Here is a 14,299-nt window from a genome sequence, read left to right as displayed (position 1 = left end):
TTCTGACAACATGTGGTGAGCGCCTTTGTGAACTCTGGTCAGAAATAAAACCTGCCCTGGGTGCAGGTGCTTCACACCTTCCCCCCTACAGGAACTGTAACACCTGGCAGTAAGTATCAAAGGCTCAAACTTCGGATTACAGTGGCCCAGGGCACTAACTAGTGGAGATGCCCGCCCCCCATTTTGCAGCAAGTTGGGTGGGAAAATTAGGGAAACCAGGGAGGAGTTACCACCCCAGCCAGGACCACCCCTAAGGTGTCCAGAGCTGAGGTGATCCCCCTGCCTGCAGGACCCTCCATCTTGGTTTGGAGGACAGGGACCAATAGAGATAGGAATGTTCCCTCCTCCCCAAAGGGAGTGGGCACAAGGAGGGTGTAGTCACCCTCAGGGACAGCCATTGACTACTGCCCTCTGACCCCTAAATCAAGGATTTAAGAGACTCCCTGAACCCAACTCACCAGATTCATGGCGACCTACAAGGACTGCTAAGCTGAAACCCCCAGAAGAGAAGGAAGACAACTACTTTGGTCCCAGCCTTACTAGCCTGTCTCCTGCTTCAAAGAACCTACAAAAGACCAGCAATGCGTCCAGCAGCACCAGCAACCTCTGCCCAACTCCAGAGGACTGCCCTGCACCCAAAAGGGCAGCAGCTCTGTCTAAGAAGACCTACAACTAAGGATTCCCACCTCACTTCGGATGCGTGAGTCCTGAACCCTGTGCACCCGACACCCAGGGCCTGTTTCCAGGTGGGCCACCCAACAAGAGAAGGCCCCCAGGCGATTGCAAGCAAGTGCCCACCCTGGGTTGACATCTCCACAACAACGCCTGCAGAGGGTATCCTGAGGACTCCCCTGACCGTGAAGTTCCAGACAAAGATATCCAACGACTAAAAACACACTGCACCCACACACCCCAGGTCTTGGAGAAACCGACCCCCGATGCCTCACGTTCAGCAGACAGCCCTCCTCCCTGTCCGACCGGTGGTGTGCCCGAGACACCTCCCTGGACCTCACCTGCAGCCTCTGAGTAACCCCCAGGGTCTCCTCAGAGACCAGCATTGGAAACCCAACGTCCTGTTTGCTCCCTGCCACTGAGGGTGTGTTTGGTGCCTACTTGTGGCCTCTTCAGTGCTCTAACCCCCCTGGTCTGCACTCCGAGTCGTGGGTACTCATCAGCAGGCAGACCAGATTCTGGAGTACCCCCTGTCTCCATAGGAGCCCACATTAAAATTGCTCATCTTTGACCTCTGCACTCAGCCGGCCCGTTATGTTGCTGGTGGATATCTGGGGTGAACTTGAACCCCAACCGGTGGACTTCCTAAAACTGGAGACTGAAACTAAATGTTGTACTTACCTGTAAAACGATCATCTAACATTTCATCCCCCCAGGAACTGTTTCTGAAAATTGCACTGTGTCCATTTTTCAAACAGATTGTCAGTAACTCAAAAACTGTATTACTTACCTCTTTCAAACAAAGTACTGTTGATACCTGTGTGAAATACTAATCTATTGAAGTACTTACCTGCAACTTGAATCTTGTGGTTCTAAAAATAAAAGAAAAGCTATTTTTGCTGCATAAAAACCCTTGGTCTGGAGTTAAGTCAGAGTGTGTGCTTCTTCTATTGTGTGTGTGTACAACAAATGCTTTGCACTACCCTCTGATGAGCCTAACTGCTTGACCACACTACCTCAAAAAGAGCATTAATATTATCTACTTTAGCCTCTGGGGGACCCCTGGACTCTGTGCACACTATCTCACTTTGATATAGTATGTACAGAGCCAGCTTCCTGCAAGCTTGGATACAGGGAGGTGTGGGAGGGGTTATTGGGCAGATCTTTGCCTGTCTCACCCACAAGGTCTGAGGGTGCCGTCTTTGGCCACACAGGACTGGAGTTGAGAAGGGGGCCATGGGAGAGCCCAAGGACCTTAGCACAGAGTCCACTTTGTCTTTGAAGAGGCAGAAACCTTCAAAGGGCATGTCCATGAGCAAAGCTTGGACATTCCCTGAAAAGCCACTTGTTGTAGGCCAGGCATGGCACCTTTAGACCAGAGATGAAGAAACCACTCTGTCTAGCAAGTTGGTCATGTCCAGGCCACTTCCCATTGTAAACTTAGCTGTGCGTCTCCAGATAGCTTTAGAGAGTATGGCCTTGGGCCGCCTCCAGGGCCACAGGTAGCAACTGAACCAGTGAATTCCAAAGGGAACAGAAGTAACGGCACAAAAGGCATGCAGTGTTCACAGACCGCAATGCAATACTGGTAGAAAAAAAAAAAATCTTACCCAAGGTGTCCAGCCTTTTGGATTCCCTTTCCTGTGGGGTGGTAAGAAATGTGCCAGGATTTACACAGGAAGTTGGACCACCAAGCTCTCTGTGGAAGGATCCCCTCAGGCAGGGCGATGGCAGCGGGCAACTGTTTTATCCACAGGAGCTTCTGTGCATGGCTTGGACCAGGCCTAAAACAGGACTTCTGTAAGGGTTTTATCTGTGAGCAGTTCTGTAGGGTGACTCTCTACTGAAGCATCTCCACCAAAACGTTAGTCTTGACAAACACAGGGGGCCACTGTCTAGAACCTCAGCAGCCCTCCTCACCAACATAGCTAATTTGACACCTTCCTCCGTAACCACGGTAGGAGAAGAGACCAAGCCAGTATCGGGGGAGGTGTCAAGTCCACTGGCATCTGCCAATTCCTCACACCAGTCTATATTCGCATCTAGGGGCTGGTTGTAGCCCATATGAATAAGGCTCAGATTCTGGCCTGGCGGAGATGGCTCTAGACTGCGTTGGATGATGCCCCTTCATCTCTGTGTCAGAGATAAGAATGGGGAAAGGTGCTGAAAAATCGACAGTATGACTGGTGTTGGGGGAAGGTTGAGGTGGCATGATCGGCGCCAGTTTTGATCCATCTGTGGATCCACAGGACCCAATTGTCGACGAAGTCAGACCCATTGGTGGTGAACCAGTAGCAGCCTGAAACAGCAGGCCAAAAGGAGCTCCATAACGGACAGGCCATCCAAATATGAGGTGCAGAGCCTAGGAATTCTCAGGGTTGGGTGGGCATCGCTCCAGCTCCCCGGGAACTCAGGGGAGGCGCAGAGACTGCCCAGACTCAACCTCGGGCAAGGCCTTGAATGATTATGCTCCCTTGTCTTGTCAGTGGACTTCTAAGGAAGGACCAATTCAAGAATCATTTCAACTTCTTGCTTTTCTTCCTTTTGTGGAACTTACCAGAGTGAGGCGACTTAGACCAAGATCTATGGCTCCACAACTGATCCCAGCACCTTCCCCTCAGGGATGGACAGTTGCAATACGAACGGCAAGGAGCTAGCAGGATCGCTCCCTTAAAGGCCTTTGGGTGCATGGTACAACAATCAACACAGGTGTTGTGGTTGTGCGGGTCAGTCATGACATTTGTCAGTGACAGGTGTTGCTGGGCTTGAGTACAGCTTTCCTTGAGGACATTCCTGCCACACCATGAGACAAGTTAAAAAAAAAATGTGAACATGTGGGGGGCAGGGGCGGGGTGTAGGAGGCTGGCCTGGTTTGTAGTGGGTACCTCTGGTACCCTTATAACCATGTTCAGTTATCCCTTATAGGTAAAATGTAGGCAGTGTCTAGAAGCCAGTGCTTATTTAGGAGATATGTAAACCTCATGCAATACCACTGAAGTCACACAATACTAGCACACATGAAAGAAAACACTCAGTGGTACAAATAATAGTACTTTATTTTGGTGACAAATGCCAAAAATACCATAGAGACTATACTCCCTTAGGAGGTAAGTAATACACAAATTATCTATACTGGTATGCAGAATTAGACAATAAAACAGAAAACAGTGTAATTAGTGAAAATCACAAAAGTTAGAAATAGGCCTGGGGGAGCACAAACCATATATTAAGTGGAATGCAAATGTCGGTCTCCCACCTAGGCAACTGTAGTGTGTAGAGGGGAGCTGGGAGTTCTAGAAAACCCCAAAGATAATTCCTAGAACCCACTCCAGTGATCAGGAGAGCAGGAGTAAATCACAGTAACTTTCCCAGAACACACACAGGCGAGAAAAAGAATTATGCAAAACCCAGAAGAGACTGGAAGACACCAACAGTGGATTCCTGAACAAGACCACCTGTGGAAGAAGGGGGACCAAATCCAGGAAGCATAGAAGAGTCCAGAAAGAGTAGGAGCCCCTGCTAACCCGGATGACGGTGCAAAAGGAGAACCACCGGTGAAGAAGAAGTCAGCACTGCACCCAAGAAGATGAAGTTGGGTTCCTGGAGTGGCAAATGTGATGTCCCACTCCAGATGGAGGACTGCAGTCAGGTTTGCGTCGGAGTCCACCAACAAGCCTTGGCACACGCAAAGCTTGCGGTTAACGGAAAATGGCACTGGCCGGGACCAGGAAAGACCTGGTGAAATACTCAAGACGGAGAGTTGGTGGTGTTGGGGGGGGGGGGGCGGGGGGGGGGGGGGAATGAGCCCTCAGCAGACCAGACAGCGCACACAGGAGTCCCATGGCACGGGGACAAGGAAGTTGCAAAAGAGGCCCACGCAGCACTACGACAAATGCTCCCAACCACTCAGGAAGCTGTGCGTTGCAGGCAGGATAGAGTGCTGGGGGCTGGAGCTACAAGATGCACTAAGGACTTGGAGGAAGGATACCAACAAGCCTTGGCAGCTGCAGAACCTGCAGTGCACAGGGGTACTGTCGTGCTTGGGGAGGCAAGCTCTTACCTACACCAAAGTTGGACAGTTGGAAGAGAGGACCATCGGGACCACTTTAGTCCACCACCCGTGATGCAGGATCCATGCAGCTCAGCACGAGAGGGGATCCACGCAGCCAGTAGTCGCAGTTGGTGCCTGGAGAAGCAGGGGGTGACTCATTCACCCCCAAGGGAGATTCCTTTGCTCCTCTGATGCAGGCAGAAGACGGACTATCTTCAGAGGATGCACAACCTGGAAACAGTTGCTGGCAGGAGCTGGAGATCCAATGTTGCAGAAGGCGTCTTGCTTCTTTGTTGGAGCTTGTAGAGTTCCTGGAGGGTCCAGAGTCAGTTTCTTCAGTGAGAAGTCGAAGTGGAGGATGCAGAGGATTCCTGCTGGAGTCTTGCAATCAGAATCTGAGGAACCACCCAAAGGAGAGACCCTAAATAGCCCTAACCAGGCAAGCACCTATTAGTGGAGGGCTCAGATGTCACCTGCTGACACTGGCTACTCAGATGCTCCCAGAGTCCCCTGCCAACCTTGAATCCAAGATGTCAAAACCCAGGGACCCTCTGGAGGAGCTCTGAGTACCACCCCAGGGGTGGTGATGGACAGTGGGGTGGTGATGGACAGGGGGGTGGTCACTCCCCTTTCCTTTGTCCAGTTTCACGCCAGTGCATGGACAGAGGGTCTCTGAACCAGTTTAGACTGGTTTATGCAAGGAGGGCACCAAGTATGCCCTTGAAAGCATTTCCAGTGGCTTGGAGAGACTACCCCTCCCAAGCCTCTAACATCTATTTCCAAAGGGAGAGGGTGTAATACCCCCTCTTGCAAAGGAAATCCTTTGTTCTGCCTTCATGTGTTAGGTTTCTGCCCTCCTGTTGCTTGAAAAACCCGGTCTGGGAGGTGGCTGCCTGGAAACTCTCAGAAAGCTGTAATGGCAGTACTGGGGGTCCTCTAAGGAGCCCCCAGAGTGCGTGGAATCATACAACCAATACTTGCAAAAGCCTTGGGGTATGATTCCAACATGTTTGATATCAAACATGCCTATGTTCGGAGATACCATTATATAGCTGTACATAGGTAGTGACATATGTCCAGTACACACGTAAAATGGTGTCCCCGCACTCACGAAGTCTGGGGAAAATGGTCCTGGAGGTTGTTGGGGCACCTCTGCTACTGCTCCCACACAGATACTTTGCATCCAGCCCTCAGGGCTGGTGGGCCTGCTATAGGGGTGACTTATAAGTGAGCTGGTGCAGTGTAAATGGCAGTGAAAGGATGCTTGCACCTTTTCACGCAGGCTGCAATGGCAGTCCTGCAGAAGCCTTTACATTATCTCCCTCTGGGTGGCAAAATATCTGTGCAGCCCATACGGATACCCTGCAACCCCAATGCCCTCAGCACTATATACTACAGACTTAAGGGGTTACCAGTATGCCAACTGAGTGAAATACTGTGTTAACAGTAACCAACAACCAAATTTAAGGGAGAGAGGATAACAACTGAGGCCCTGGTTTGCAGGATCCCAGTAGACACAGTCAAACAGACTGACAAACAGGCTAAAAGTGGGGGTAACGAAGCTAGAAAGAGGCAGTCAGTGACTGGGGGTATCTCTCTCCAGATCTGCGCTGACTGGTGCAAAAAAGAAAATTACTGATGTCAGCGCACTAGGGTGGCACCTATATAGGCATTGAGTACGTCACTTCGAGCTGAACGACGTGACCAACCGGCACAAGGGGGACAGCTCATGAATAAATGTTAAAATCCAGTCCGACACCTATGGAAAATTTTGAGGTAAGGAATTTGTGGCTAGAAGTCTATCAGATACACAAGATACTTCACCTGCCAAGCTCCATGCCAGCATTCAACACAGAATTGCTTCACTTTACCTCAAGCACCCAGGAGAACACCTGCTACCTCATTCAATCGACTATTCCCAGCTCTTTCTCCTTCAGGACATTACAGTGAAGGTGCTAAGTAGCACCATATTGCCTTCAATTGCACCAGTATATTAGCCACTATGATTGTTATCGAGATCATAGACAAGACTGAATCACTGACCTACTCATACATCACAACTACCCCATTGACAGGAAAGAGCAACATTAAACCCCCAATTAACAAGACTTCTTGCCATGTGTTACCTTTCAGGCTCTGGTTTTAGGGGGAAGACATTGTTCCCATGCACACTGGTTTGGAAAAAAGAATGGATGTAAACACGCCAGGGTGGTGATTATATGTGGCGCCATCATGTCTCCCACGGCAGAACAAAGTTGCTGCAGAGGTGCTTGGCGTCACCTACTGGAGTATGGCAGCAAAGCGATTTTAAATCTTCCAGATACAAATGAAGATCTTTCACAGCAATTTTAAATCTTAGGAAGCAATCTTATATCTTTCAAAGCAATAATAAATCTTAGATACAAATTTATATCTTCCTGATACAGACTGGGGATATTATGAAGGTGATGAATCTATGGTTAGAAGTAGCTATCAAAACAACAATTCTAGGTTATTGAGGAGCAAAAAGAAACTTGTGCTAGATATCTTTCACTTTAGAAGGAGGAAGTAAAAAAAAAAAAAAAAAAAAAAAAAAGACACTAACAAGAACACCATGTGTGTTTTAAAATGGGTCCCTATAAAACATCTTAAATGAAGGAGTAATTGTGATAACAAGTTCAAGTACTTCCCTGTATTACATGCTGAACTTGTATATCTAGTGTGGGCTCTTAGGCATTTACCAATTCTTGCATTTTGAGCTGGTTTACAAGACCATTGACTCCCCCCACCCCCCAAAAAAAAGTATGCCTCTCATATGATAGGTTGAGCTGTTAAGCTTATCTATATGCTCATGACAAGAGGTTTCACTCCCAGGAAAAACACCAGTATGGCCGGATGCAATTCCTAGCGTTACACGTGATAACTTATCAGACACTAAATTACAGAGGTAGTGCAAAGGACTAAGCTGTCAGAGCACAGGTGCTTACTGTATAGATGTTTTAACTAAACAGTCAAATCAATGTTTCTGTGCACTTCCATAAACAGTTCTTGAACACCTTCGTCTACAATCTCTAAGTAAACCCACAAGAAATAATTTTGCACTTCTATCAGAACTTACATGAAAGATTAGGCTTGACTATACAAAGTACCAATAAATCAAAATATAGCACATAAACATACTGGTCATACAAAGTTACAGTCTGTAAACAAAACAACCTTAATATTTTAGAGTTGCTTAAAACAAGGCAAGTTTGTGCATGCTCAATATGAAATAAATTCTGTACTTTATGGGTAAATATTCATACAGACGCACACAATTATGCAAGAAAAAAGACAAAATCCAGTTTCATATGTATTGTGAAAGATGGTATTTTACAGTTTATACAAAAAGTCTGCATACAATGTCAATTACAAAACTGAATAAATGATATACAAGAAGTCAAAGATGTTAGGATTGTATATACGATAAACATGGTTTCTGTAAAGAGATGAACAACCAATGTTAAAATTTTACTTTTGTGAAGGTATGTCCTGGTAAAAAAAATGATTTTGCATCAAATTAAACTGACACCAGTGTCCGCCCTACTTTGTCATCCTTTAACCTCCCCCACATTTCCCTTCCTATTACCTCTCCACAGGCTTGTACTGTGAATCAAGTGACCAATCCTTTGCATAACTTCAGCCTTTTAGCTGGTGAAAGGGGGTCGCATGCCAAACTAGGAGGTAGCCATAAATTGGACAAATTATTTACCTCTGTAGGTAGAGCAGATAAGGAAGACCGCAGCAGCCAACCAAATCCTTGCCTGTAGATAATGTGTTTTCTGACGAAGGCTTACCCAAGCAACCCAGTGGAAAGTGGGAGGTACCCGCATTTTTGCTACTCACAAATGTGCTTAAGCACCATCTATGCCAGGTAGCAAGAAAACATTATAGGGTGGCTGCCTGCGGACAGCTATCAAACAATGTTTGTGATTTTATGGATGCTTAGTGGACTTGCTAAGAAACCACCAGACATTCAACAGGCGAGGACAGTGAATACATGGTGTTAGAATGCTGTTTTCACTCTAGGAAACAGGATTCTCTTGCCCGTTTATGACTGGTTTAGTTCTTTTAAGTGTTAAAGTTGTGCAACGGCACAGCATTGTCAGTTCTCTGATGGACCAGCTTGGATCCGATTTCAAACCTTAGAAATGGAGCTTGGTCACCTGAACGGCAATGGAAGAGAGCTACTGAGGACGACGGTTTAACAGTCCACAAGAATGCTGCACTGTCCATCAGCATTTGTGAACTAGGAATGAACAGGAATGAGACGGAACTTTTTTCTGTTGAATAGGTAATTTGCTGAATTTACATATAAGACCAACCTGAAAGCCCCAGACCATCAGCAATGTAACCCACTGCCCATACTACACAGCCAATTACCTGATGATGGCAGTTACCAGGAGCTTTAAAGCTTTAAAAGGGTCCTCTTCTCTGAAAGTAGAACGTCTTTAATGTATCTTCTTATAAAGACTCACATATTTGCCTTTTAGAAGGAGTGGGTAATCGGAGTACTTCTATATCTGGCATAAGGCAGTAAGATCTTTGACCAAGTGACTTAACACAGATGCACCTTGAGTTTCACAATATGGGGAACATCTAAATCAAAACTTACATTTGCAGTGATATGCTGGGGTGAGTGTACCAAGTTGTTTAATAAATTATGAAAACATTCACAATCAGCCTGAGACAGAGCTACAGTGCATCATCCAGGATGTGAGCAAAGTCAATTTAGCAGAATTAATTTACTATTTTACTGGTCCGAGCTAAATGGGTTATGTCTGAATAGGCCCAAGCGCAATGAATTTAGTGTAGGTGGTCTGGCAGAGTCGATTACAGATTGGTAAGAGAGCAAGAAAATTAGCAACTGATCGCAAGGAGGTCCTAGAGTGAACATTTGCACAGACAGGGAAAAATCAGATGGCAAGTCAGATTGCCTTTATTAGATATCAGATGAAACAGAGCAACTTGGCTATAAATCTGACAACGCAAATTACAACAAATTTGAGAAATGGCTTCACCACATGCCACAGGGCACCATGAGTTCAGCAATTCCTGCTTGTTCTTCATGACTGAACCTATGTTTAGGTCATTCCCCCCAAATAGTACAGTTGGATCAAAAAAACATTCCTTTACAGACAATTAGAAGAATGTATGGGCAACCAGCATAGCCACTCCCTTAAGTTGCAACTGATCATTATGCGACTGAAGAGCAACTCTTGTGAGCATGGTATAAACCCTGGGAAACATAATGGAGATAAGCCCACAGGAGGGGGATGTGAGGTGCGCTGTGGAATATTTCAAGATTTAACATACAGTAGGACAAAAAGTTCTGGGGTGTCTCCCAATGGTGAATTAAGATTTTTGACTATTAGAGTCTACAGAAATACATCACAAATGATAAAACAGGTACACTAAAGAGCTTTGAACAAGACTAGGAGCATTCCCAGAACACAAACACATATCAGACAAAATTACCACTACAACCCACAAAGACGTGCTCTTCTTGACTGATGACGGAAGTGTGCAACTGGATTTAAAGCCTCTAAGACCTACCAAACAATAGTAGGATGGACGGTGAGTAGGAAGGGTAAACAACCTCAGGCACAGAATATTGAGATCCAGCCCCCAAAGCCAATACATTGCACCTAAGGCATGCAAATGTGGAGGGTCTAGCGTGGTGTTGGGGAATCCGTGAAGATCTGAAACCTATGAAGTAGAAAGTAGGTCCTTCACATCTCTACTTTGAAGGAAACAACTTTTAAATTATAGTACACATCACTCTCTAAGATGGAACAGAAACAAACCAGAAAGGGGACCAAGTATTCCATAATTCGTAGCCTGGACGGCCATTAATTCATTCACGTGTCAAGGTTATCAGCTTAATGCTAACAAAAACACTAATAAAGCAATAATGCCCAAATGCAAGGGAAAGGAAGCTTAATTCAAGATTCCTAAATAAGCCCCTTCTTAGTAGATTTGAAGATACTCTCTCGTTCCCCACGGTAGTTAAGATTGGTATTCTTTGGCCTCCATGGGAGGCAAATTACATTGGTTTAAAGGTTCCTGCATAATGTAAAATTCCAGATCAACCACTGCAACTCAGATATATAACAACCACCCGAAAACCACACACAGATCATTGATTTCTTGTATCTCAATGCGAATGCAAAATAATTTAATTCATTATTAGCATAAACTAACTGGGAAACCAGAAACCACTGACACCCAGACATTTTGTACACCACAAATTGCATCCCAATAGCTAAAAACAATTTATACCTTACCCTCCTGTCCCATCTCCCTCCCCCCCAAAATAGATTAAACCACTTTTTTTTGTTTTTTTTGTTTTTCCTGCAACTCCCGTTTGATTGCAATACAGTACTTTAAAAGCCAAAAAATGAATTATAACAAGTACTACATTATAGGTAAATGTTTAAATGAAGATGAGGAAATCTCCATACAAAAAGGCAGTGTTTTAAAAGTTGAGGCAATGTGAGGAGAAAAAAAAAACAAAAAAACCTGAGAGCCTCAATCGTAGTCCATTGTTTCACAGAAGAGCATTACATAAAACTATACATAGCAGTGTAGGCAAGTTGGTGTTCTGCTTAGTCAAGTCAGACCTACATATTTGCAAAAACTGGATTTTTACGAATGTGTTGCCACCAATCGACCATATGAAGCGGAGCTGCAACTGTAAATGAACATTACAGGTCACATGCACTGGCCACAAAACTGCATTTAACAGTCATCTGGAAACTGGTGGGGTCATCGGTTAAGGGTTAATCGGATGGAGTTTTTTATGACGCGAATGGTATTCGTAGGTATAGGAGAGGATGCATCAGGAAGTTCTTTGCTTGGAAGTCTCTGCAATAAAAAAATTGAATACAACAATAAAAGTCAAGCAGACACTTGTGCCATTTTAATCCCCTGCATTTCCCTTCTAAATGCTGCAATTAGTGCAAACTTAGAGGTTGATATAATTTGTGTGAATAGAGAACGTAAGTTATGGAACATTAGCTTCTTACCTTCGACCTGGCAGCGTCAATGACTGGAATTGGCAGAGTTTCTCCAAGACAGTCCTGAAAAAATTAAGTATCATTCAACCGATGCATGCAGCATTACATACAAGCATTCTAAAAAGGATACAATTTCTAGGAACATGCCATGCAATAAAAGGTATATCATTCCTGGCGATTAGCAACCCCTCTTCTTGGTGTTGTTAAAATCAATAGGGGTGAGAAACAATTGGTATTAAAACTCGAAATAAATTGTAATCATTAAGGAAAGTGTAACCCCTAAAAACCTCTGCCACCTGCAATTACCTGCAGTGAGGGTCCAATAGCAGACCGACCGCCATTTAGGCTAGTTTGTATGCTGGAGTTTGGGAGGCCTGAACTGTCACAGGTGACTCAATACCATACTGGATAAAATTGTATTGGCAGAAAAATACTCTAACATAGGTATTTGGAATTTGGTACTTTTATATTACAGAAGAAAGTACTCGGAGTGAGCGCTATGAAGAGTATGTTACGAAAAAAGACTTAACATTAAGAAATATAGCTAGTAAGCAAATCGATTGGGTTATATAAACATCATAAAAAGGTTTTGGAGAAAATGCTGATTTGTTTTAGCACAATTTAGGCTAAGCAGTAAACATATGATCAATCAACACAAGATAAATGTGACCTTCAATTTTATCTATAACTTTTACAATGAAAGCAGAGAAGGAGCCATGACAGCTGCTTAACAGGACGTGCTGCTGCAGATCCGCCACGCTGCTTCGAATATACCCTTAAAATAAATAAGCTGGATGTCTCTGCTGTCTGTATTAAGGCACCTCGCCCCTGGGAAATGAATAGCAGCAAGCAGGTGGGGACTCAAGCCTTGAACCAGCAGAACCCTGTGAAGGATCCTTAAGTTGGGTCCATTATTGGTGATCGCTGCAGCATTCAGAAGTGGTGGGAACAGGCGACTGCATGCAGACTATGTGCAAGGACAGCAGCATGACCAAATCTTGGCTCTACAACATGGAAAAACCACTGTATTCTGCAGCGGTTCTTGCACAGTCAAGGTCAGAGGCAGCAGAGCAATACTATAGAAGTGAGCAATGTTACTGCCGAACAGGTCATATAATGAAAATGTCACTTACCCAGTGTACATCTGTTCGTGGCATCAGTCGCTGAGATTCACATGGTATGCATGAGCTCGCCATCTGGTGTTGGGTCGGAGTGTTACAAGTTGTTTTTCTTCGAAGAAGTGTTTTCGAGTCACGGGACCGAGTGACTCCTCCTTCTGTGCTCATTGCGCATGGGCGTCGACTCCATCTTCGATTGTTTTCCCCGCAGAGGGTGAGGTAGGAGTTGTACTATAGTAATAGTGCCCGCGCAATGAAAAATGTAAGTATGTACCTATTAAAGGATTAAGTAATATATATACAAATGTACAAAATTGAAGGTAACTTCTGAACTGCTACAGGCTTCCGGGGAGGTGGGTGGGTCCATGTGAATCTCAGCGACTGATGCCACGAACAGATGTACACTGGGTAAGTGACATTTTCAGTTCGATGGCATCTGTCGCTGTAGATACACATGGTATGCATAGACTAGTAAGCAGTTAGTTCCCCATAAGCGGTGGTTTAGCCTGTAGGAGTAGAAGTTGTCTGAAATAGAGTTCTTAGTACAGCTTGACCTACTGTAGCTTGTTGTGCGGATAGCACATCTATACAGTAGTGTTTGGTGAATGTGTGAGGCGTAGACCAAGTGGCTGCCTTACATATTTCCTGCATTGGGATGTTTCCTAAAAAGGCCATTGAAGCACCTTTTTTCCTTGTTGAATGTGCCCTGGGAGTAATGGGCAGTTGTCTTTTTGCTTTAAGGTAGCAGATTTGGATGCATTTAACTATCCATCTGGCTATACCTTGTTTTGATATTGGGTTACCTGCATGAGGTTTTTGGAATGCAATAAATAGCTGTTTAGTTTTTCTGATGTTCTTTGTTCTGTCAATGTAGTACATTAATGCTCTTTTGACATCTAATGTATGTAGTGCTCTTTCAGCCACAGAATCTGGCTGTGGGAAAAAAACTGGTAGTTCTACCGTTTGATTTAGATGGAATGGTGAAATAACTTTTGGTAAAAATTTTGGATTAGGTCGTAGGACGACCTTATTTTTATGTATTTGTATAAAAGGCTCTTGTGTTGTGAACGCTTGAATTTCAATTACTCTTCTTAGAGATGTAATGGCGATGAGAAAGGCAACTTTCCAGGTTAGGAATTGTATTCCGCAAGAGTGCATGGGTTCGAAAGGTGGGCCCATGAGTCTTGTTAGAACCACGTTTAGGTTCCATGAAGGAACAGGTGGTGTTCTTGGTGGTATAATTCTTTTAAGCCCTTCTATGAATGCTTTGATAACTGGTATCCTATACAAGGAAGTTGAATAGGTAGTTTGCAGGTATGCAGATATTGCTGCAAGGTGTATTTTAATAGAAGAGAAGGCTAGCTTTGCCTTTTGTAAATGGAGCAAGTAATTTACTATATGTTTTGGAGTTGCATCTAGTG

At 44.7% G+C, this 14,299-nt stretch overlaps 1 protein-coding gene across 1 annotated transcript in view; it reads right to left on the bottom strand.

The window, feature by feature from the left end:
* Nucleotides 1-8,055: 8,055 nt before the first annotated feature.
* The window catches only part of PAPOLG (poly(A) polymerase gamma), a 523,629-nt gene continuing 517,385 nt past the window's right edge, over nucleotides 8,056-14,299 (bottom strand). The window contains exons 21-22 of the mRNA XM_069234379.1: nucleotides 11,770-11,823; nucleotides 8,056-11,608 (exon numbers count right to left, since the gene is read on the bottom strand). Coding sequence (XP_069090480.1) covers nucleotides 11,510-11,608; nucleotides 11,770-11,823 — 153 coding nt within the window. The 3' untranslated portion in view covers nucleotides 8,056-11,509. The remainder of the gene's footprint in view (nucleotides 11,609-11,769; nucleotides 11,824-14,299) is intronic.

The sequence above is a fragment of the Pleurodeles waltl genome, chromosome 5, assembly GCF_031143425.1.
Source record: "Pleurodeles waltl isolate 20211129_DDA chromosome 5, aPleWal1.hap1.20221129, whole genome shotgun sequence".
In the NCBI taxonomy this organism is placed as follows: domain Eukaryota; kingdom Metazoa; phylum Chordata; class Amphibia; order Caudata; family Salamandridae; genus Pleurodeles; species Pleurodeles waltl.
The sequence above is the reverse complement of the archived record's forward strand: the minus strand, read 5'-3'. Positions and strand labels throughout refer to the sequence as shown.